Source organism: Brienomyrus brachyistius, chromosome 2 (genome assembly GCF_023856365.1).
Source record: "Brienomyrus brachyistius isolate T26 chromosome 2, BBRACH_0.4, whole genome shotgun sequence".
Classification (NCBI taxonomy): Eukaryota; Metazoa; Chordata; class Actinopteri; order Osteoglossiformes; family Mormyridae; genus Brienomyrus; species Brienomyrus brachyistius.
In genome coordinates, this window is record NC_064534.1 from 12,918,616 (window position 1) to 12,944,136 (window position 25,521).

A 25,521-nucleotide genomic window follows, 5' to 3' on the forward strand; every position below is an offset into this window, starting at 1 on the left:
GCGAACTGTTAATAAAATACTGAAAAGAATGATTATTTTATTTATTGGCGGGGGGGAGAGGGGGGGACAGTCACAGGTATTCTAATACATTCGAACGAATCGTGTGATGTTTGATTTTTGTTTGAACTTGGTTTCTGAAAAAGTGACAACCCTAATATGTGTGTGTGTGTGTGTGTGTGTGTGTCTATGTGTGTGTGTGTGTGTGTGTGTGTGTATGTGTGTGTGTATGTGTGTGTGTGTGTGTGTGTGTTAGCCTGTAAGCTACCAGAAAATGGCAGGCAGTCTTCCTGCTAGGTCATGCCCTGGACTACATCACACCCTCACAGTAATTCCACTTAATTCCACTTATACCAGCTCTGACAGTCTGTACCTCCTGAATTGATACAGAAGCTCCTTCCTGGTTATCCATGAATGAAACGTCACACCTGCTCGAGGATCCTGGGAACAGGCAATGGATCAGTTTTGCAGTGTTTTCTCGTGGGGGTGGAGCCAATCCTAGGGAGCATCTGGCACAAGGTGGGATGCCAGTCCGTTGTGCAATTGAAATCGTCTTTCTTCTAAGTATTGCTGTCCCAGACTGATCGCAAACGTAAGATGAAACTAGAGCTATGTGGTACTTATTGACAAGGTCGATGCAACATAGAGTGGGCCAACTGGGGCTTTACCTTAGCATCTGATCGTTGAACTCTGAAATATATATCATAGTTACTGTTGCCTAGGTACGTGTCCATCGTGCTGAGCATAAAATTGGATTATCCCGTTTATCAGATCAAGAAAACTCTAGCTCCTCAGTTATTTGAGTGGACGGCGTTCTTGAAATTCCCTGTTTGAAATAGGGATTCTTTGTGTTTATCAGGGAAATCGAAGCTACATTTTCTTCTTTTGTGTCAAAAGACAAATAGAGTCAAATGTTACACAATAACATGGAAAAACGAGGGGGGGTCTGGCTGTATGATATCGAAGGCTGCTTCAAATGACCACAGGGACGTTATTTCCATAGCCAGCTTAATCTCACTGCTTTCTGAGCATGCTGTGGGCCGGGCAACTGGGAACACTGTGTTCCGGCCCATCTTTTTGCTGGGAGAGCGGAGTAGCGAACTTTTAGAGCATGGTGGAGTGCTCTGTGTTTTACTAAAGCCTTACTGGGCAGATTGGCTTCCTTTAGCTTGAATCTCCCAAGCACTGCTGTCCTGTGTCTGCAGTTTTGCCCTCTGTGTGGCCCTGAGGCAATGTGCTTGTTCTCAAGTCAAATAATGTTGTTTATTCCATTTAACCCAGAGCCCATAAATGTGTTGGCTATTGGGATAGCAGCATCGGGAACAGTCAGCCCGCGAACCTACCTCATTTCCGCCAGACTTTCTGTTTTATTGCGCACCAGCCCCAAACGTGACAGAGTGCCCTAATCTTTGACTGCCTTACATGTGACAGCTGAAAGATGTTGGTAGGGTTAGCCAGCGCGGGAGGGAAATGGGGGGCCGCTTGCAATTAGTGCCGTTATGATTATCACCATTCTTGCTTTTGTTATTGTTTTTGCAATAATTAAGCAAGTTGTGGGTAGCGGTTTGCCCTGGGGTCATTTACTGGAGTTGGTAGCAGTACGTGAGACGGAGTGGGCTTAGCTAGCTGAATGATCCTTATTAAATTTAAATCCCTGCCTTAAGTTTGATATCCCTTCTGCGGTTTTATGCATACCCAACCAATGCTGTGTGGTATGAGGCCATGTAGTTACAGATAAAGATAAAGCAGAAAACAGGTTTGCAAACATACCTTGTAGATACAGATACTGGTAGAGCAGAAAAACAGATTTTTACAGATCCCGTAGTTACAGATACAGTAGAAGCAGAGAAGTAGGTTTACAGACAGACCCAGGCTTTCAGAAAGGCCCTGTTGTTACATATACAGAAAAAGCATAGAAGTAGGTTTACAGACAGACCCTGTAGTTACAGGTACAGGAAAAGCAGAGAAGCAGGCTTTTGGAAAGACCCTGTAGTTACAGGTACAAGAAGAGCAGAGAAGCAGGCTTTTGGAAAGACCCTGTAGTTACAGGTACAAGAAGAGCAGAGAAGCAGGCTTTTGGAAAGACCCTGTAGTTACAGGTACAAGAAGAGCAGAGAAGCAGGCTTTTGGAAAGACCCTGTAGTTAAAGGTAATGGAAACGCAGAGAAGCAGGCTTTTGGAAAGACCCAGTAGTTACAGGTACAGGAAAAGCAGAGAAGCAGGCTTTTGGAAAGACCCTGTAGTTACTGGTACAGGAAAAGCAGAAAAGCAGGCTTTTGGAAAGACCCTGTAGTTACAGGTACAAGAAGAGCAGAGAAGCAGGCTTTTGGAAAGACCCTGTAGTTACAGGTATAGGAAAAGCAGAGAAACAGGCTTTTGGAAAGACCCTGTAGTTACAGGTAATGGAAACGCAGAGAAGCAGGCTTTTGGAAAGACCCTGTAGTTACGGATACAGGTAAAGCAGAGAAGCCGATCTTCACACAAACCCCATAGGGACAGGTAAAGGTAAAGCTGAGAACCAGTCTCTGAGAGACTCTGCAGGTAAAGCAGAGAAACAGGCTTTGAGACAGACCCTGTAGACTCAGTACAGGTAGAGGCACAGGCTTTGAGACAGACCCTGTAGACTCAATACAGGTAGAGGAACAGGCTTTGAGACAGACCATATAGTCACAGATACAGGTAAAGAAGAGAAACAGGGTTTTAGACAGACACTGCAGACTCAGATACAGGTAAAGCAGAGAAAGAGGATTTTAGACAGACCCAGTAGCTATATAGACTTTGTAAAGTCGGAGGTAAGTAGCTGCCGGGTGAGAAGAGGGGCCAGCAGTTCAGCTCTTTCCAGCGGCAGCCTGGGGGAACCTGAGGGAGGGCCATGGATGTCATGTCAAAGCTCAGAACACAGCTGAGGAAGATACTGGGAGCGAGAGGGCTGTAAATAAGGCAGTATGAGCAGTGAAGTCAAAGCCAAGCATGGCTTATTAGGAACACATTTCTGTGAGGAAAAACAGGATATCCTTCCCTGTTTTTAGGAGGATTTTACTGGGGAATGTTGCTGGGGTGGGCTGGGGTGGCGTGGCAGAGGGAGGTGTCACCCCAGACCTGTTTTTTCTGAAAGCAGCTGGCGCCGTAAGATTGGAGTGCAGCTGGTTGCGCTGTAACAGTATCGCATGCCTGCAGCACAGCAGCACCGCTGCAGCTGCACCCACGCTAACCCTGAGGCTGGCCGGGTCGCTGCTCCCTCCCTTTCTGCTACCCTTGCTCCCGGGAAACCAGATCGGGCGTTTACCAGGCCCTGTCAGCCCAGACGGGTTCAGGGGGGGTGCGCTCCATTGGGGCGGGGTAAGACCCAAATTACGGTCCAGATTCCAGAAGCACCCTGAAGGCACGCCCCTGCCAGAATGTTCCAAAAAAAACAGTGTGTACATCTCTTAAGGATGGACCCCGCGTCTCTGCTGCATGGTTTGCGCCGACGAGGAGCTCTTCGGATGGAGCGACACGCTGAGTGGCACGGGGTTCATATGGCAGCTGCGGTTTCCTGTCGCCGTGACACGGTCCTTTGTCTCACGGCGAGCATCCCGTTGAACAAGGGGGCTGGTTCGAGGTACGCCGGCATTGTGTGGGAGACAGCAACCCTTCAGCCCCGCTGGTCACTATAGAAACCCAGGACAACCTTGGGGTTTGGGGAGGGGGGCTTTGTTGGAGCTGAGAAGGTTGGTAGCCGTACACTTACATAAACAATTACGGCACGATCGCGTCCCCGCAAATGCATCGCATTCATTCTGAGAGAGGGAGAGAGAGAGGGAGAGAGAGAGAGAAGAGACTGGAGTGTCGCCTTATTGTGGAAGTGAAGTGGCTGGGTAGGCGTGCGTGAGCGTGTGTGCAGAGCTGCAGGAGGACATGCAGGGCAGCGGTGCTCCGTGAATGCGGGGCATTTCGGCTCTGTTTGACAGCAGAACTGCCCTCCTGCCTTTCTTTGGCTGTACTGTGTGGTCAGATTTGTGAAAGCGAGAGCTGGGGGGGGGGGGGGGGGTGAGGGGGCTGAACGTTCAGGTGTCTGTTGTGGACAGGAGCAATCAAAGATCCATCCGAAGGGCAAGCGGCACTTTCAGCCACATTTGGGGCTCTGGGCTGGAGGAAAAGGGGGGTGCTCAGTGTTACCATAACCACGTTGGAGATCTGGAATGATCTGGGGAGAGGACCTCAAGGAAACCCCCCCTAAACACCCTTTCTGAGGGGGCAGGGAGCCAAACCTGCCCGAAACGTGGATGAATATTTTCGTTTACGCTCTCACTTTGCCGTAATGTCGTACTGTATCTTGTTTCCCAATCCCACGCTCAGTCACCCCACTCAGGACGGCCCGATCTGGGTCGCCACAGCTGCATTAGCTGGTCCCGACACACGTTTGCCAGGACAGCTCTTTCGCTGCTGGTTCTGTGGTTCCAGACGGACTCCCTTCGCCCTAGGGGTGCGCCCCGGTCATTCCTACAAGGCTTCTCTGTGAGCTTGTCTTCTGCAACCATCCCTGTGACGCAGAGAGCTGCTCCCAGCCCCCGCTGTGTGAATGCAACGCCCCCCCCACTTCCAGCGGATGCCCCCAGCAGCTGGTCTCGGCTCCGTCGTCGGCCCCGGAGCACTTCGACATCCGTCTCTCCACCTCCCTTCTTCCTACCTCCCCTGACTTCTGCTCATTCTCAGACGCAGTGCTGTCCCTCAGATGGCTGTCCAGGAAGTGTTCTCTCCATGACCTCTGACCTCCGCTGGCCATGTCCTGAACAAACAGCTAATTGGCTGGGTTTCCTGTTTGGCCTGATGGGACTGTTGCCTATTTTGGTCTGTTTACAGTGCTCTCCACATTGTTTAGAGCTGCCCCCCCTCCCAGAGAACAATGCACCCCCCCCCCCCCCCCCCCCACACCGCAGTGTTCTTCCAAACATACTCTCGAGGTGACTAATGGCATACATGCTCTGCTTTTCATACTTTCCCCCAGCTATTTATGGCTGTTCCCACAGAAATAGGGATACAGGCCCCTCTTCCCTGCAGCCATGGCTGGCTTTCGTTCGAGAAATGCTGCATGCATGACGTAGTGGAACTCCCGTCCTCTCATTAAAGTTTGAGATCCACTGGATCCCTGTATGCTCTTTTGGCCTGGTGGATCTCAATAACCCTGAGGTCACACGCCCCCTGCTGGAGGATGTGCATATGTGTGTTTGCATGTACTGACACTGCACTCAGACATTCAGGAAATCTTATCGGGCTTCTTCTTGCTTTGAATGGGCAACCCTGCTGAGAAACAAAAAAGGTCCTATCTCTGTCTGAACTACCTGTGTTGAATTAACAGGCTTGTCCTGTTGCCAGACGTGACCTTTTGCTGCTCCCCTCTGCGCTGAATTATGCAGATGCTGCCGGATCTTCTGCATCCAGAACCAGCGTCAGGTTCTGCAGGAGGCAGCGGACCAGGCTAAAGAATGAGACTTCGGGGCTAAAGCTGCCAGGGTCAAATCCAGGAGGCACCTAATCCCATGCAGGAGATGCATAATGTCTCGCATATGAGTGAAATTAGCTTCTTTTAAACTCACTTTACACCCTCTCAGTCATCTCATTAACTGTTTCTTAATCGGAGCTGGCGGTGACTGTACGTCTCAAGAGAGCTCAGCTGCTGATTCCCGAGGCGCATCACAGCTAGATCCCCCATCAAAGACATGCTTCGTGGCTGAGTTTCCAGATCGCCAATTAAAAGCACACTTCCTGTAACTAACAGCCAGTTACAATGCCCTGGGGGCAGAGCAGGAGAGGGCACGGTGAGGCAGGGGGCAGCACTAATGACAGGGGTCTGTTGCCGGTGTCTCCCGCCCCACCAGGATCAGAGGATCTAGGATAGACTGGTGAGAGTAAGCGAGGAAGGGAAGGGGCTTCTTGACATGTAAGTGGAGAGCCAACCATTGCAGGAATGGGCAGGGTGAGGGGTGGGGCAGTGGGAGGGGAATGGGGATAAGGGGTGGGGCAGTGGGAGGGAAATGGGGGATAAGGGGTGGGGCAGTGGGAGGGGAAGGGTGATAAGGGGTGGGGCAGTGGGAGGGGAATGGGGATAAGGGGTGGGGCAGTGGGAGGGGAATGGGGATAAGGGGTGGGGCAGTGGAGGGAAATGGGGATAGGGGTGGGGCAGTGGGAGGGGAAGGGTGATAAGGGGTGGGGCAGTGGGAGGGGAATGGGGATAAGGGGTGGGGCAGTGGGAGGGAAATGGGGATAAGGGGTGGGGCAGTGGGAGGGGAAGGGTGATAAGGGGTGGGGCAGTGGGAGGGGAATGGGGATAAGGGGTGGGGCAGTGGGAGGGGAATGGGGATAAGGGGTGGGGCAGCGGGAGGGGAATGGGGATAAGGGGTGGGGCAGCGGGAGGGGAATGGGGATAAGGGGTGGGGCAGTGGGAGGGGAATGGTGATAAGGGGTGGGGCCAGGGAGTCGTTAAGGGGCGATCCTGCTAATCCTGATGAATGACACGGCTATGACCCTGCGTAAGAGTGTCTGTGTGTCCCTCTTCACATGCCTTGCATGCTGTGCATCCCGTTTCATGTCTGGCAGCCCGATAAGCAGCATCACAGCCCCGGATGTGGCCGATAGTCACGCTGGGTCCAGGGCCTCATCAGATCTAGAATCCATCTCGTTTGATGTGAAAATATTTCCTGTCTGCTTATCAAGATGTCGATTAGCTTTACCCCATGTCTCACACTCCCCAGCCACTTCCCCCCTTATTACCCAAGATTAATTAGGAACAGATATGTCTAGCATCTTTAGCTAAAGTGTCCATTGTCTATGCTGATGTGTCCAATGTCTTTAGCCAGAATGTCTAGTGGTTTTGGCTAAAGTGTCAAATGTGTTTAGGAAAGGTGTTGGCTCTCTTTAGCTAAAGTGTCCAGTATCTTTAGCTGATGTGTGTATTGTTTTTAGCTGAAGTGTTCACCAGGGACATTTTTCAAATACTTATTAGGACATGTGGGGTAAAATTTTGTTGACATTGTAGTTAACCTGGTTAATCTATGTACTGTGTTATTTAACTACGTTGTAGTTATTTCGTATAAAGTTTGAGATCAACATCATTTGCTATCAGGCAGATTAGACGACTGATAGATACTGAACTACATTCGCTGGCTAATGTTAATATCTATGTTAGCTGACTAATGCTAATAGCTATGTTAGCTGGCTAATGCTAATAGCTATGTTAGCTGGCTAATGCTAATAGCTATGTTAGCTGGCTAATGTTAGAGCCAACTTTTCTGCTCAATAAAATCCAATGATTTATATAATTATAAAAACATACTATATGTTCCCGCTGGTATTGTTGTTTTGTTTATTAAATTATGGTCTATTTAGGCTAGCTAGATGTCGATGGACATCAGAAGGTTTTTTTGTTGTGCGTTGGAATGCTGGAGCAGGAGCTGAGGGTGCAGTTCAGCAGGAAACAGTTAGTAGTAGCTACAGGGAGAGCATTTTCCATCCATCAATGTATTTTCTGTAACCGCTTATACTATTCAGGATCTTGGGGGGTCCGGAGCCTATCCTGGAGGTGGGGAACAACCCAGGGCGGAGCACCAACCCGTCTCAGGGAGAGCATTTTAAGCATGTTTAATCAGACAAGTTTGAATGGACTGACTTGAATATATTGCCTTTGCTAAAACTTGTGCTAGAAATAAATGAGGAAGGCTGTATAACGATTGTCAGCTCTAAATGAAAGCAGTGTCTTTACGGCTTTGCATATGAATTCCTGTACTAATGTTGAATATGTAGGAACTACATGACGGCTTTTCTCTTTTCAATCATGTGGCAAAGGAAAAGGGGGCTCTAAGATAGAACAGAGTATGGGGGTCAGGTATGTAGACAAGATGTGGGCTAAGCTTTTGACCTGAGTACATTCTAGACACGCCCCTGGTGTCCACTGTCTTTAACTACAGTGTAAAATGTATTTAGCCAAAGTATTTAACATCTTATCAAGGTGTCCATTGTTTTTAGCCAAAGTGTCTATTGTTTTTAGCTAAAGTATACAGTGTCTTTATCCAGTGTGTCCAGTGGTTTCAGCCAAGGTATGCAGTGCCTTTTACAAAGTTTCCAGTGTCATTATTGACATGTTAGTTTTGCCTGGACTAAGCGATCTGGATTGTAAACATTAGTGTGTGAGTGTCTTTGCTGTTCTGATCCATTTTTTGTCTCTTGTAGGATTCTGAGCAACAATCGCATCAGGACACTGAGGAATGAGTCTTTCTTAGGACTGACGGCCCTGGAGAAGCTGTGAGTAGTCTCTCTTCTCCTACCTTCATAGCTGTGCCATGGCTGGAACAGGAACTGCTGAGATGCTTCCGGAGTTGAGAACCAAAATGTCCACTCATGTTTTATACAGTCACACCAGTCAGCATAAGGGCGGGACCAGCCATCTTCTAACATCTGTTGATCCCGCCACTTCGCTATCAAACGGCCATCAGCCAGCAGGGAGGAAGCAGCATTATGAGCAGCTAGCACAGAGTTATGTGGGAAATATGGAGTAATTACACCACCATCCGTCAAGGCGAGGCAAGCCCGACATCATAGGGAGAGATAAGGCTGTCGGCAGTGGCTGGCCTCCCTCGTGACTCGGAGGAAGAGTCAGGCCTGATAGCCCCACGCTTGGCTGAGGCCAACTCATCTTGCTCTTCTCAAGATGCTCATTTGGGGGTGTGGGGGATCCTCTAGAGCAGCGGCTTACAGCTGCATATCTGGATTGCTGGTTTTCCAGCTGCCACAGGCCATGATAGATCCTTCAGAAATGTTGGAAGTGGCGCACAGGTATGGAAGACAAACACAGGTATGAGAGAGAGGCGCTGGTATTGAAGAGGTGCAGAGGTATGGAAGAGGTGCAGAGGTATGAGAGAGGGCCACAGGAATGGAAGAGGCACGCAGTTATGAGAGATAAGCACAGGTATGGAAGAGCGGCATACGCATGGGAGAAGAGCACAGATTTGGGAGAGGGGCACAGGTATGAGAGAGAAGTAGAGATATGGAAGAGTTGCAGAGGTATGGAAGAGGGGTGCAGACATGTAGGTGGGGCACAGGTATGGTAGAGGTGCAGGGGTATGGAAGGGGGCAGAGATATGAGAGAGAGGCACAGGTATGAGAGAAGGGCAGAAGTACGATAGAAGGGCATAGGTGTGATAGAGGGGCACATGAATGGAAGAGGCACACAGTTATGAGACAGAAGCAGAGGTATGGAAGAGGGGAACACATATGGGAGAAGCACAGATTTGGGAGAGAGGCACTGGCATGTGAGAGATGCACAGGTATGAGAGAGGGGCAAAAGCGCACCCTAAATGTCTATGTGCTCCTGCCTAGTCACCACACCCTGAAACTGTGTGACAACTCCACTGCTTTACGCCCTTGTGTGGAAATGTCTCTTAATAAAACATTCTATTTGGTTGGCTTGGCTTCATCCCATGTTCAGATTTATGTATTTTTTTAACTGAAGCATCTTTGACTGTTTGAAAGAGTAAGTGCTCTGGGTTTCTGGTGAAATTCTCACTGGCCAGCTCTGCGTTAAACACAGACTCTGGTTGTATTCTCAGTGGTATGACATCTGTGAGTGAGTGATGGCTGATGAGGGAATCAGAGCACCTTCTGCCAGCTGTTTGTGAGGCGTATGGGACTGTAACACATGCCACTGTCTGGCCATGTGATTCAATGATTTCCATGTCTGGCAGTACGATTCCACACGTGCCGCTAAGCAGTTTCTGTGTCTGACCATGTGATTCCACACGTGTTGCTAAGCGATTCCTGCATTTGGCCGTATGATTCCACGTGTGTCACTATGCGATTTCCGTGTCTGATCATGTGATTCTACATGTGTTGCTAAGAGATTTCTGTGTTTGGCCATAAGATTCCATGCGTGTTGCTAAGCGATTGCTACGTCTACCCGTGTGATTCCATGCGTGCTGCTATGGGGCCGTGGGTTCCAGCATTCTACCGTGTCTTGGCACGGCCCAGCAGGGGCCAGAGCGGAGACGTTAGCTGGACGTGAAGTGAAATGCGGTTCTGCTTGCTTTGGCAAACGCAAACCAGAGCTCCCCCTTTTCCATGCCTCCCCACCTATTCCCAAGATGTGGTGCTGGGGTGGGCCGAGGGGGGGAGGGGGGGGGTTTCGGACGGGCAAGTAAGCAGCACTGGCCTGCTCGCTGGCTGTAGCTGTACCTGGGGGATGGGGATCTGGACCAAAGGCCAGGCAGTGAGAAAGGCTCACATGACTGGTTCTGGGGTGGGGGTCCATTTCAGAGTCATTAATCACTCTGGGCCGCACAGGGACTCTGAGCTTGCCGATTCCTCACTAGAGACAGTTTGTTTATTCATGTCACAGCAGAATGTCCCCCCCCCACCCTGCCTGAAGCTGCAGGCCTCCGACCCAGCCATGTCCCCCCTCCCTACCGTGAGAAGTGTGTCTATGGTGTGTCCGTGTGTTTGTGCCATATATGTGGAGAGGCCTTGTAACCCTCCTCTGCCATCCGTGCATGCCTGCGAGGGCTTCCACATCACGGCCCCAGTGCTGACCGCAGATCCCGCAGAGACAGAAAAATGCGATGGTGCATGGGAGTCTCGCTGTATTTATATCTGGGGGCCCGAGCTCCTCCATGGTGGGAGTCTCCCACTCCGATCCGGCGGGGTTAACTGCGCCGCTTCCGTCACGCCATGACAAATTCCTCCCTGGCCTCCTGTGCCGTTTCTGCAGTATTTGGAGCCTGTTTTCTTTGGTTCATCTGCTTGCTCGGTCACTCTACTCCCTCCCGTCCCTCCACCCCCCCCCCCATTCTCATTGTTTCCGTGGGCCGGTCTACATGTGCTTGTCATTTGGAAACGGTGGCGAGCACTTACACATACGTGTGGTCAGCCCTGTAATCAGGAGGAAATGAACACTGGGGAATTACAGGCCCGCCCTGGCAGTAGAGGGGAAAAGGGGGCACTTGGGCCCTTTACAAGCCCGCCTGGGCAGTGGTGGGGGGGTCACTCAGGCCCTATGCAGGTCTGCCTAACGCGTGTGCTATTATGGACATCTCAGACTGGCCTGGCTGCACCTCAGACTGGCCTGGCTGCACCTCAGACTGGCACTCTCCAAACCCTCCCTCCCCCTGGTGGCATGGACGTGCAGCAGGCTCCTGTCACCTGGCCGCATCAATAGGGGGCACTTTGCCTTAACGGCTCCTTTTGCTTCCTGAGGGCCACTGGAGCGCCCTCCTCTGGCATGGGCCGGCTGCCGTTCACAGGGGCATCATTCCCATCAGGGCTGCTCCTCCAAAACACTGGCCAAGCCCCTCCCCCCCAACCCTAATATACCTCAGTGTGCCCTGGGGACCAGTGGCCTCCCGGACATTAAAGTTTCCTTTCTACAAAGCCTTCAGCTGGTCCCAGGAAGCTTTGGCCCTGCTGGATTGGGGACAGACACAGGCCCCCTGAATGAGGCCTGTCCCACTAACGAGCTGTGGACAGATCCCTGGGTCCTGTCCCGGCGCTGATGTGAGGTGCGGTAATGACATTAATGAGCTGAGAGGGGGCCTGGCCGCACTCCAGCCCAGACCCCGCTGCTCCAGGCAGGACACAGGACAGTCCAGGCGCAAGGGGCCCTCATTACTGCCCGGTTTGAGCCACAGGTGGAGGCGGTCAGAATTAGGGAGCAGGGGGGCAGAGATGGGAGACCACGTATGCCTGAGGTGGGGTGTGCCCTGTGGGCCTGGGTTTGTAGCCTGTATGTGGTGCTGCTTGTGATTGGTTTACATGAAAGGTCTCTGCGCAGCTGATTGGTTGCTGAGGGATGTAAGGAAGGTCTGCTTTCTGATAAGCTGTGTTAGTTAGTGAGGCGCTGGTCTGAGCTCGATTCTGCCCTGGGCAGTGGAAGTGGGCGCTTTCCAAGTAAGGAATGACTCGCTGCCGCTCTGTTGATGTCAGGAGCGTAAGGCATTTCCCCATAGAGGACATGTGTCAATGCTAGTGCTAACACTCGCGGGACTTCCTCTGGAGGCTCCCCAGGTTGGAGCAGACCTATGAAGGACCAGGCGAGAGGGAAGGCAGAGGAAGGCGGCCCAACATGTAGCCTGCCGCTCCTGCTTAGCGGGTGTTAGACTCTGATTTCCACTGGCTGCCTTGGTGGGGAGGAGCAGCTCCTGAGCTAAGTGCTGTGCTTTGCGGGGACCTGGGGGCCGAGCTGCCAGGGGCCCACCACGGGGAAGGGAAGGGGGCGGCGGCCGCGGTCCAATTTCACTGACTATCCGGAAAAAATAAACCCCCCCCCCCCCCAAAAAAAAAACAGCTGAGTGGGCAGGAAGCTGGTAGGCTGGTTCCTCTCAGACCAGCCGAGGGGCCGTCTGTTTATTTACCCGTGGACGCCTCCCCAGCCCTAGGGCCTGGCGCTGCTGGGTGGTGGGGGGGGGGGCAGGCCCAACATGATGCATGGTACCCGAGTAGAGGGGGGAGCAAGGAGGAAGGGGTTAAGTGCACGAGTGTGTGGAAACTAGAAGGGGGGGTTGGGGGGGTTGATAGACTCCAGATGTGTCTGGGAGATAAACTGAAGGAGAGGGGAGTGTCCACATTGCGGGCCCAGCTCCGCTGCACAGCGGGGTCTGCGAAACGGCGATCGCACCACCTCACACGGGGACGGACGGTGCGCATCCAAAAATCCACATCAACACCAGTGTCCCGTTCTCCCTTGTCCGGCCCCCAGCACACAGATCCTCTGCTTCCCCCCCCTCCCTTCTCAGGACACTGAACGTGACTCACTGGGGCAGTCAAGGGGGGTGCTGCATGGATGCTCACACATGGTCTGTAACGATACTCCCACCCGCAGTGTGTATGCCAGCCGGTTTCCTGGGGGCCCTGGTGGCTGTAGAGACCCGGCTTTGCGTTTCCATGCGGCACGTCGACTGTCTGCGCCGGGCTGCTGCCCGGAGGCATCTAATAGCCGCTCATCTTCTCTTAAATTCACGTGGGGCTTGTGGGTATATACCTCACAAAACGATACCCAAATTGTACATCATGATTACAGACGTGTATGAATGCTGTATGATATTATGTATGTGTTTATTTATAAACATTCTGTTTTTCCTGGGGGGTCCTGCTTTCGTTAGGGAGTCTTTAGCGAATCCTGTTACTCGTGAACGCTTTGGCATTTGTTTGATTGCCCCTGGAAGGTCCTTCCATGGAATGTTCTGTAACCGCTGGTTTGTTAGCTTATGTAATGCACTTTTGCTAGTTGACGCCGGTTTGTGTCTGGGCGAATCTATATCAGAGCTGAAGGTATCCTGCGTCTGTTAGACTCTGTTTTAAGGTGCTTATCCACTGCAGAGGTGTGGTACTTTTGGTACTCTCCCTTTTCCACTGACTTCTGGCCGAGTACCAGTACCAAAAGTGCCAACCCAGCTGGGGTTCCTCTTTGGTACTTCGGTACTTAGGGGTGCAACTTGAAACGCTTTCTTTGTTGATTGTTTATGCAAACAGCCTGCTGCTGAAACACAATGCAAACGGCGCCTTGAAAACAATTGCGAACTCATAAAAAAAAAACGATATAGTAATAAAACATTAATTGCTATCTGGTTGGAAGAAGAGATCAACACCCTTTGTTGAGGCTCGCCCCTTGCACTCCCACGTCCCGCAGGTAGAGGGCACACACAGCACCTTGGAGTACTGCAGCACGGGCACCCAAATCGTAGGAGACATAAGACTAGGATTGATCTAGGAAACATTCTAAACACGACTGCATGTCTCCGTTCTGGTTTTCCTCCCTTAGCACTGTTGGTACCACAAGCCAAATTGCAGCCAGCTGAGTCCAGAGGTGCCGGCTTTGAGACTTTTCCATCTGAGCTGCGCTGCACAGCGCCCCCCCTCTGCAGCCGTGGTCCTCGCTCGAGACGTCTGCCCGCTGTTCTTAAAAACACACGGTATCGGAAGGATGGGGTTGTTGGTTTTGGAATCCAGTCACTGCCTTGTTAGTGTTCAGCCGTGGCGGGAAGACCTCCGTCTTCCTTGAAAGCAAATAGAAGCTTCTGGCACATCCAGTGTGGCGTTCAGCAGGATGCAGTGCGCAGCCCTCTGTGTGACACTTCCGCAGTTAATCGCGGAGCCATCAATCACTCACCGGCGCACTGCTGATTGCGTGGGATTGCGGGCCTTAGGTGTAGCGCTGCCTGGGAGGGGGTGCACTGCATTGAATAGCGGCCCCTCAACAGCAGCTCTTTGCCTCGATTAGTTAATCTGGGGTACACAGAAAAAGAAAATAAAGGGAATAATCTGTGGTCGGAGGCAGGAAAGAAGGAAATGAGTGGAAAAATAAGCGCCAAGCAGATCCCGGTTTCCTGTTTTGTGGGGGAAGGCGCGAGTACGACTGTATTACAGAGCTCCCATTGTGAGTAAGTGTGTGCGTGTGCGAGCACAAGAAGCGGGGAATGGTAGGGGGTGGGGGGGGGTGCAATTACATAGAGCTGATTCTGTTCATAACTGCCCCTCCTGTCGTGTTCCCTGTGCCCTGGTTTCCCGGGGAAAAGCAGTTGGTGGGGGGGGATGGATGAAGAAAAGGGAAACCTTAAAAATAAACAAAATGGGGGCCCCCGCATTTGCGCTAACGAGACAGGAAATGACACAAGGCGCAAAAAATGAGCTCTGTCGGCTTCCAGTCGGGCCAAGGTGCCGGCTATTGGCTCCAAGTCCCGCCCCTGGGCCACGCATACATACCAGCCCTCTTGCACGGGGTCAGGCCTGGGCTCGCGATCCGGGTGGGGGGGACGGAGGGCCAAAGAGGAACGGAATGCCCCCTACTCCTTGTTTTTAATGGCTCTCTTTTAATGGAGCGAAACAGGAAATTCTTAATTCCCGTCTGGCGATAATGAGGGCCTGTGGCCCCGGCTGCAGTAATTCTTTCAGCGCTCCCCAGGGCCGCGGGCCGAACAATGTCCCCGGCGCGCCCCAGCCCCCGCCGCTGACCCCATAATGGGCCACTCCACACCGAGGCCCTTTGGAGCAGTTATCTTCATTATGACCCTCCCCTTTCACAGCCATTCTGCTTCCGCCGACATCGCCCGGCTTGCCCGCCTTTTGCCGAACCCCAGAGTGTCGCTGCCCCAGCCCAGACAAAACGGACCCCTTGGGTCAGCAGTATTCATCAGGCGGGGGGGGGTTGGCGAGGCACAATCAAACACTCGAGCATTGCTGCTAACGGCTTGTTCTGCCTAGTGCTGGATAGATTGAGGAAGAATGGTGAAAGGGGTGGAGTTTGGCGGGTGACTCGTCGGGTCTAAACCTCCCAATGGGTGGAGGCGCCATTTCACTGATTACTCTCAACAATTTTAAATTGGATGATTGGTGTATAATGTGTTTATGTTGTGCTTAGGGTGATCACAGCATAGGCCATTAATGGGTGTGTGCAGTTGCAGGGCAGGTACATACAGGAGGTGGTCAAACGAAGAATAAGAGCTTGTTGCACTCTCTTTTGGGCCTGTCTGTGGCTCAGTGGATTCACTGATCGAAAGGTGGTTCAAATCCCAGAGCTGGCAGAGTGATTACAACACTGGGCTCTCGTGCAAGGCCCTTGATCCCCTATTTGTACCAGGGACTGTGTGACCCTGCATTTTCAACAAAAATAATAATAATTGTATGTCACATAGGATAATGGTTTAATGTAAAGATAAGCTGGTCAGTTAAGGGGGGTTAGCATTGCTCATTTTGCTTTTCTTTCAAACAATGATGTCATTCTGTCAAAGCATGCTCTTTCCATTTAGAGGCTCTGTTATGATAGGGGAAGCGGCGCGATCTCGCTCCCTGATCTCAATGCCCATTTCTTTTGCTCTCTTTCTAAGCTTGCTTTGGCTCTGTAAGCGGTTATGATGGCCGTCATCATTATCCGCCTTCTCCCTCATGTAGTTCCAGAGAGACAGAGGCTTTAGATAAACAGCGTCTGATGCCATATTGCCGCCCATCTGGACGCAGGGTTGCCCCCCCCATCTGGACACAGGGCCAGTGATAAGGCCGTATTTCAGACCTGTTGATAATCGCAAGGCCGAATCGCATGAGGCCTCGGTCGGCAAGGCCGTCTCTTGGAGAACAGGAAGCTCCAGGGATAGGCCAGCGATGCTCCTGCTTAGCGCAGCAACAGTAACATCCCAAAGAATGACAAGTCGCCCATACTTCTCAAATGGGCCACTGACTAGCCACTTAACGGCTTCCCCTAGTCGGCGTCTGTCCCCTGCCGCCGCTCTGCCTGTGCGGCAGCAGCATCAAGAGGAGGAAACCACGGCTGGTGAGGGGGGAGGGGGCACCTTTTATCAGAACACTAATGGGTCCCAGGGTACCAATGAAGGAAAGTTGCCTTATTGTTCTCCTTGGCCTAGTCAACACCTAGGCTGCAGCTGTCAAGCAGCTAAGAACAGATACAGAACAACGGGAGCCTTCCAGATAGCACATGGTGGGAGACACACACAGAGCTGTAACACGAACACGAATCAATGCTCCTACACCCATATTCACCTGCTCGTCATCACATTTGAAGATTAATTCATAAATATAGATAAAAGCACAAGCATATGTAGATAATGAGCTCAGGTAGAAATTCCCACCCCTTTTCTCGGTGAGTCGCTTGCCTACGCTAATACTCGCTAAGACATGTGCTAAGCTATATCAGAAACGTTAGAAGCGTGTGGTTTCTCGACTCCAAAAATGAGGCGGTCCAGTGCTGGGCAGATCTCCCCTAAATGATCCGACCCTGGTATGGTGCAGCGCACGCTCTCCATTCCTCAGCAGCCAGCTCTGATTTGAGTAATAGCCGTGATTATAGCCCCCAGTGAGCAGTTAGCCAACGCTCGAGAAAACACATACTCACTCCGGATACCGCACTCTGATATTTAATCTATTTTCAAATATATATTCCATCAGAACTTTTTTAAAAATAACCCTTAGGGAGTGAGTTCTGGCTCCTTAGCTTTGAGGATGGGGACTCGTCTGGGGCTGAGGCTTCTTGCTCTTGCTGGCGTGACATGGTGTGGTTTGCGACATGTGTGCCATTGGGATCAGCGGTATTAGTGACGCTTCAGGAGGTCTCTAACTCGAGCGCTAATTCTTTTAGCATACGCTTTGATCAGAAGTGACTTCTAGGTCGCCGCATGCTAGCAGGCTGCCTGTAGCGTAACAGAGATATTCAACGTAAACAGCTGTCCGGGTTTTACTGTGCATGGTGCTACTTAAGTACGTTCAGCATATATACAGAGCGTCTACGAAAACACACAGGGTCCATGTTGAGGCAGCTGAAGCCAGAAGCCTCCAGTGTTTATGGATTTTACTGCAGTTTGAAGTAGCGTGTTGAGTTCTTTCTTTGGTGGGGAGTGTGATTTTGCAGTTCTGGGTGTAAGGGGAAACTTGTTGGACCGTGAGTCATGGCCGAAAATCGACTGGGGTTAGGAAGGCAGATTCAGAGTACAGACTCCGATAGGGTGTAGTGTACGTTTCCCAGGGAACTTTTTTCCCATTGGCTCGGCAGGCTACTAGCTAGTGGCCAGCATAGGTGAAGTCTGGCAGTAGTGAAGTGGTGGACAGGGTGGACAAGTGAAAGGCCTGTTTTTTTTTGCCCAGAGTTCCTACTTCGTACCATATCTCTTGGCGAGAAAAGCATGTGGCTCCCAATGCTGTTACCGTTTGTGTAATGACCCTCCCGGCCCTGCTATTCCCATCTGACCAATAAAAGCTTTCCTGGAGTACCAGAGGTTAATTTTCAGGCTGGGGGGGGGGAGGTGGAGCAAGGAGGTTCAGGGATGCCGCTGAGTAGTTTAACACATGGGTGTGGGTAAGCAAAAGGGAAGAGGGTGGAGTAAAAATTGGTGAGGGGGGAGGCAATATCGAATAAGATCTTCAAAGGCGGTTTGAGAAATTAATATTTATGGTTTGGCATGTGCTGGTGTAACTTTATCATGGGAAGAGTGACTTTAAAGCTGAGTTGTTAAGCAGCTTCCCTCTGGTGGTCTTCCATCCCTCTGGCGTTTTCCCTTGACCTTGTGTTTGCATGCTTGCTGCCCCAAACCAGGTGGCTCGAAGCTTTACCCCTGTCCGGTGCTGACGTGCAGAAATATGACGTTTTCCACACCCGGGGGAGACATGTGATTCCTCGTCCTCTATAAACCGCTGCCGCAAGCCATGTAAAAATGCAGTTATTAAACTCCAGAAATATCGAGCTGTAGCACCCAGCTCCTAACCGCATGAAATGTCTCAAAAGCAGAGTAAGTTGGAAATCTCGCATGCACAGGCAGCACTATCGCCTGTGTTGGCTGTTACTGGGTATTTCTGTTGAGGTGCTCATGCTCATGTTCTCTGCACCCCCCCCACCCCCCCCCCATTCTTCCTGCAGGGACCTGAAGAACAATCTGATCAGCACCATCACCCCCGGTGCCTTTCGGAGTCTGACCAGCCTCCGGAAGCTGTGAGTAGGACTTCTCTGTCTCGGTCTGACATTTCAGAAGCTGACGGACACAGCAGGTGTCCCTCTCTCCGCCGCATGACCCGGGACAGGTGCCGGCAGGACAATGTGCATGGCGCTGTTTGTGCACGAGCTCCGAGGGGAAGACGGGGCTGCCAGAGCCACACAATGCAAGGCAGAAATAGACTCCAGTGAATGAAGCAAAGGGGGACAGAGCTGAAGCCAAGGGTTGCGCTGCACTGACAGCCGCAGGCAGGAGGCCCTGTGTGCCTGCGCCTCCCAGGGCTTCTCAGACAGGGTTAAATGAAAGACCGTGTGCTTCTGGAAGCTCCCGGCTTTCTGGGGAAGCGGAGGGGACAATGAAGGGAGGGACTGAGCTTCGAACTATTTAAAGCATCCTGCCAGGTCACATACCAGGAAAGAGGACAGCAGAAATACCAGCCATTGTAACAATCACGTATGGGACAATAGCACATGGTATTCTGTTATGCTGGCTGCGAGATAAAATAATTATACAGATACACTGTACATTGGGGACAAAAGAAAGAATGAAGTATTGAGAAAGATGCATGAATACTGAAACAATATAAGGTGATCATGGAGATGGTTCCAGGTTGTTCATGTTGGTGCATCTGTCTCCTGGTTCTTCTCAGGGACCTTTCTGACAACCGGATTGGCTGCTTGACTCCAAGCATCTTCCAGGGCCTGACAAACCTCACCAAGCTGTAAGGGCTCGTGTGGCACATGTACACGTTCGTATCCATTGCCCATGATACCCGGCTTTGCTAGAAGACCTAGGTGTCCCCTCTTTTTGCTCTACAGGAACCTCTCTGGAAACATCTTCTCGTCCATAGAGTCAGGGATTTTCCAGGAGCTGCCCTCGCTGAAGCTGGTGTGAGTTACTGGTTCTGTTCATGGAAACCATCAAGGAGAAATGCAGTTATAGCGTGCCTGTCTTTCGGATTTGGCCGGCCGAACACTCCTGCACACTGCTGTTTATTGTAATTGTTCAGCTGGCATGGCCCGTTGAGTCTCAGGAGAAGTGCACAGCACATGCTGTCAGAAACGTGTCCCGAAGGGGTAAATCACTCTGGCAATTCACTCCGCTCCTTCAGGAACTTCAACTCCGAGTTCCTTTCCTGCGACTGCACCATGCGCTGGGTGCCTGTCTACTTCCGCTCCAGCTCCGCGCGTCTGGGGGAAGAAACTGTCTGCTCGTATCCCAGAAGCCTCCACGGGAGGCCGTTACGCGGCCTGAGAGAGAATCAGCTGACCTGCGGTGAGTGATGTTTGATGTGAAAAAGTATGGTAACATCATAACCAGGCGTAAATGTTTTCTGCTTCCGCTGTGTCCATGAGCCTCAGTTTCCATCTTTTGTATCTGATACTCCAGAACAGCATAGCACTGAGCCTGTAGCTTATCCCAGGAAGTACAAGGCATTTACAAAAACATTTACAGTCATATTTTCCCTATGATGAGTGCAGGACTTCTAAATGCCAGGCACACGGTGTATATTCGGAGGTCTGGGGAACCTGTGACTGCATTAATGCGTTGCTTCACATTTGTAATTCAACTTCAAATAAAAATTTTAAACAAAAGCTGCAAATATTATGATAAATGGTTACATTTCAAGATATGTTTGCAATCAGCCCGTTATTTATATAGCAAATGGTAAAGAGCAAATATCCATCTGTGAAAATCTGTGACCTCACCTATTTGGAACTGGCATCAGGTTTCCCTCGAAGCCTCCGCACTGGATTAAACAAAATGCTCTAATGTGCAAGAAGCTGCTGCTGATCTGTGCTTCAGAGGAGCACAGTGAGCTCAGCACAGTCCGAGCAGAGGGCCCTGTGTTTTTCGCACATTTTCTCATTCCACTGGTTAATTTGCGACGGATCGCAGTGGGGGCCTATTTTTGACTCCGCCGTTGTCCGCAGCGGTCTGCTGTGTTGTTTACGAATTGATACTGCCTGCAACCAATTTTCTAACCAGAAAATGAGGGCTGATTCAGTACGGTCCATCAGAAAAGAGGGGGCTGGGAAATGACAGGGCAACGGCAGCAAGAAGGGGAATTATCTTCATTGGCCTCCTGGCTGTCTGCCGCTGTTAACCGTAGACTTCACACCCCACGTGTCTCTCAGACGGGCCCCTGGAGCTGCATACTCTCTCCCTCCTGCCTTCCTTACGCCAAGTGGTGTTCAAGGGGGACCGGCTTCCCTTCCACTGCACCGCCGCCCTAGTGGACAATGCAACCACACTGCATTGGCAACACAATGGCCAGGCTGTGACTCCTGACCCTGAGAAGGGTGTCCACCTTGAAAACAGCATGCTGCACGACTGCACCTTCATCACCAGGTACCAGACCGTCCCCCTTGCCGGGCTCCATCTGCCTCCCTGTCTCCTCCTCCTGGTCGATCCAGTAGGCGGAGCTAATGGCTAACGTGGCACTTTCCTGCCACAGTGAGCTGATCCTTTCCAACGTGCACGTGGAGGCCAGTGGGGAGTGGAAGTGCATGGTATCCACGGACCGCGGCAATGACTCGCGCAGTGTAGAGATTGTGGTCCTGGAGAACAGCGCCTCCTTCTGTCCGGAAGAGAGAGTGACGAACAACCGAGGAGAGTTCAGGTATGGGAGGGCAGGGGGGAAATGGAACAGACTCCTATGAACGAGTGTTCAGCATTTGCCCTTTCTTCCACCCCACCCCCACCCCCCCCACTCAGGTGGCCGCGGACCCTGGCAGGGATCACCTCCTATCAGTTCTGCCTCCAGCTCCCCTACCCGTCTGTGAGCATGAGTGGCGACCTGGAGCAGAAAAAGGCCTCACGCTACTGCGACCGCTCGGGCCGCTGGGAGGAGGGGGACTACTCACACTGCCTGTACACCAACGACATCACACGCGTCCTCTACAGCTTCATTCTGGTCCGTTCCCATGGTGTCATCATGTGACCACATCCAAAGGTCTAATGGGGCCACTGCTCAACCCAGGGTTTCACAGTCCACTCCTCGGGGACCCAAGGGTAGCTGGGAGGGAGCAAAAATGTCAACCGACTGGGTCCCTGAGGACCGGGCTGGGAAACGCTGCCTTAGCCAATGATTTTACTCAAAGTATTTTTACAGCCAGGACTAAAACTGGCAAGCTTCTGGTTATGAGTCCATGTTTTTAACAGTTTGTTAGGAATCATTAGGGAGCACACAACTGTCTCTCTCCTTTTCATTGGCTCATTCTCTCTCTACCTCTTCTCCTAGAAACCAATGAATGCCTCCAATGCAGTGACCCTGGCTCACCAGATCCGCACCTACACCCTGGAGGCTGCCGGCTTCACCGACACCGTTGACATCCTGTACATGGCCCAGCTGATATCCAAGTTCATGGAGTACGTCTGGCAGTCCCGTGAGGTGAGGAGGGTCCAGAGAGGAGGCACGGAGTCATTCGGGGGTGTGTAGGGGATGAATGGAATGGAGAGTCCCCATAAAGATATAGATACAAACGTGTGTGTGTGTCTATTATGTTTATATTACGTTGTGGGGACCAAATGATCCATCCATCACCATGACCACTTAATCCCAACTGGGGTTGCGGGGCAGGGCGGGGCAGGGGGGGGGGTACGGGGGACTGGAGTCTATCCTAGTAACAGTGGGCACAGACAGGAACCAACCCTAGGCAGTTGCCAACACACTGCAGGGCACACACACTAACACAGCCAACTTAGAGTCACCAATTAACTCACATGAACTCCACACAGAAGGGCCCCACGGCCGACCCGGGGACCGAATCCAGGACTTTCTTGCTGTGAGGCAGCAGCACTAGCTACTGCGCCACTGTGCTGCCCCCAAATGATCCCCACAATGTAATAAAAACCTGTTATTTTGACATTGTGGGGCCCATTTTTCAGGTCCTCACAAAGATCAGTGAATGCAATAAAAAAAACTAAAAATACCAGAAGTCTCATATTTTCTTTGATTACTTATGGTTAAGGGTAGGGCTGGGTAGGGGTTAGGGTTAGGGTTAGGGCTGCGTTAGGATTTTGCCCACAGAAATGAATAGAGTCCCCACAAAGATATGGATGTGTGGACTGTGTGTGTGTGGCAGCTGTCAGAGGTGCTGGTGGAAATGGGCAGTAACCTGATGCAGATGGACGACCAGATCCTGTCCCGGGCCCAGAGAGACGACCGGTCCTGCAGCTCGGTCGTGCGCTCCCTGGAAACCCTAGCCTGGCCTCAGCTCCACAGCAACTCCCAGGACCTGTCTATGGTAGGTCTCCATGGTAGGAGGGGCGTTAACACACTGCGCAGGTGACGGGGGGCAGGGGAAGCTGCTTTAATCACAAAACCAAAGAGGGACCCCAGAAAAAGGTTTTACATCTATATGAAATGATAATTGAGTTGCCAGAGTACAATGGAATTCTATTTAGGTTTCATACCTCTGCTCCTTTGAGACACACCTGTATACAGGCCCCCTCCCCGGAGCACTTTGGGGAGTCTCCCGAATGCAGCAGCACCGGGTACTGTACTGTAAATACCTTTCTGTGCCTAACAAGGGGTCTGACTTAGTGGCCCATACGTCATTTCAAGGGATTTACACAGTGCTGCCGTATGAATTACCAATGAAGACATGAATCACAAGAATAATATGAATTACCGTAATTACTGCACAGGGATCACTGGAGAGAGTATTCATTACCATGTTTATATGACATCATTTGTAATGGACTGTCCACAGAATTTAATAAGTTCTGTTTGGGACAATTATGTGCTAAAGAGAATTGTACTAGCAATAAATCTTGTTGAATACCCTCTCCATGCGTACACACACACACACACACATACATGCACACACATATGCGCATACACAGAATCTGTAAGTCTCGATGCTTGTGACCACACTAATGCGCTTACACAATTCACGGCGAAATATTCTGTTGCTGGATTCGTTTACTCGTTACTTGTGAGGACCGTGTGAGTTCTCTGTGTGAGATGCAGTACATGATGGGGACTTATGAGTCATCTGCACCTGCTTCCCGCAAAGGTGTCCCGCAACATTGCCATGGAGGCTCACCTGATTCGACCCGCCCACTTCACGGGCCTGAGCTGCACGGCCTACCAGCGGCGCGAGGGTCCCGGGGGGGGCGGTGCCACTGGGCCGGAGGGGGCAGAGCCATCGCATGAGCAGCATCTCCGGTTCCGCTGCACCACGGGGACACACAACATCTCCTTGCTCACCTTCCCCCTCAAGGTGAGCGACCTCCTGTGACTTATCAGGCCTGCTGTGACCCACCCGGCCTACTGTGACCCACCCGGCCTGCTGTGACCCACCTGGCATCCCGTGTGCTTGCTTTATGTGTATTTATTACACTTTATACAGGCTTATATGCAGGGATTAACATTTACAAGCGATACGCGCGGAAATCGATTAATGTAGCAGCGCAAATACGTACATATTTGCGTATTTACGCCGATATGACAAGAAATTATCATGCATTTTAACCTTTATATGCTAATTTGTACTTCATTTGTGGCCATTTCTATGTGAATCCCTGCTTATATGCATTTTATACACCTTATACATATTTATATATCATTATTATACTTTATAAAGATTCATATTCGGGTTCGTAGTAACAAACACGTGCACTACTTTGTGACGCTCCAGAAAACATCGTGTGGCTTCAGCAGTTCGTCAAAATTGTCTGAAGAGCTGTTTCTTTAATGCTTTTTTTTGTACAGTGCTGTATACCTGCATGCACACACTCTCTCTCTTTTTGGGGTACACTCTAATTACCTATTATCATTATGTATTATGTTATGTAAGATGTGACGTATTTGGAAGTGTCTCTTAAGTGTTTTATATGCATAGAAAGGTACAATATATACTGTATACTAGGAGAAATGTTTGAGTAACTGACACTAAATAAGAACCATATGCAGTTGTCACGACTTACCTACAATTTCGACTTAAGAGCAGATCTCATTCGTAACCCGGGGACTGCCTGTTCTTACAGTACTTAATAAAGGTCTATATATGCTTACTATATTTTATGCATCTTCATATGTACTTTATACACTTTATACAGGTTAATATGTACCTATTATACTTTATAATGGTTCATATGTACCTTATGTACTGTTTTTTATAAAGGTGATATATTTTTATGGGTGATATGGCAGACATCTGCATGCATCTTTATTTGTAACTGTATAAATTCATCATCGCCACACGCTGCATCCAGCTGCCTCCTAACTGTGTTTCCATTCCCTCCTCCTCCTCCTCCTCCCTCCCTCTCTATCTCTCCTTCTCTGTGGTGGCAGAATGCTGTGGCCCTGGCCTCGGTGTCCCTTCCCGCCTCCCTGTTCCCCCCAGACGCCCCCCCGGAGTGCAAGCTGCAGTTTGTGGCATTCCGCACGGGCCGTCTCTTCCCTCTCACGGGCAACGCGAGCGGCCCCAGCGAGCACAGCCGCCGCCGCCGCAGTGTCAACACGCCCGTCATCTTCGTGGACTTGGGTATGGCTCCCCCTGCCTGGGAACGCTGTACTGCAGCGGGCCTCCTACAGTTCGGGGAACAGGAATACCGTCAGGAGATTTATGACTCTAATGCAATTCCCTGCTTTCATCTGGATTACAGTTCAGTGATAACTGGAGCAACAACAAAAACAACAATAATAATAATAAATATCTATAACATTTTTACTCTTAACATAAATAATATCCACACCTTTGACTATAACTGCATAAATAATAAGTATGGTGTTTATTACTATCATATTTATATCGGTGACAATCATTAATATCGTAATAGTAACATCTGTGGCATTGGTTGCCGTTATAATATTAATCCTTGTTGCATTCGATATTACCTTGCTTGTTGCTGGGTGTCACACTCTTTTTGCCGGAGCCATTGGGTACCGTGGCATCGCTAATATGTTCGGTGGCATGGACCGATTCTTCGTCAGGGTGCTGTGACGCTCTTGGCATCGCAGGTCGGCCCTGTTTCCCGCCCTATCCCAGTCCACTTCCTGTGTGATACTTAGTACTTCCTGTCTCTGCCCCACTCGCATGCCGCATCATGGCCCACCCCAGGC

The 25,521-nt window shown here is 50.8% G+C and overlaps 1 protein-coding gene across 1 annotated transcript in view; it reads left to right on the plus strand.

Annotated features, from left to right (window-relative positions):
* Positions 1–25,521, plus strand: part of adgra2 (adhesion G protein-coupled receptor A2) — a 45,259-nt gene that overhangs the window by 13,936 nt on the left and 5,802 nt on the right. Inside the window, exons 2-13 of the mRNA XM_048997981.1 lie at positions 8,203–8,274; positions 18,374–18,445; positions 19,096–19,167; positions 19,265–19,336; positions 19,558–19,721; positions 20,585–20,798; positions 20,905–21,069; positions 21,165–21,363; positions 21,691–21,840; positions 22,535–22,696; positions 23,471–23,677; positions 24,751–24,943. Coding sequence (XP_048853938.1) covers positions 8,203–8,274; positions 18,374–18,445; positions 19,096–19,167; positions 19,265–19,336; positions 19,558–19,721; positions 20,585–20,798; positions 20,905–21,069; positions 21,165–21,363; positions 21,691–21,840; positions 22,535–22,696; positions 23,471–23,677; positions 24,751–24,943 — 1,742 coding nt within the window. The remainder of the gene's footprint in view (positions 1–8,202; positions 8,275–18,373; positions 18,446–19,095; positions 19,168–19,264; positions 19,337–19,557; positions 19,722–20,584; positions 20,799–20,904; positions 21,070–21,164; positions 21,364–21,690; positions 21,841–22,534; positions 22,697–23,470; positions 23,678–24,750; positions 24,944–25,521) is intronic.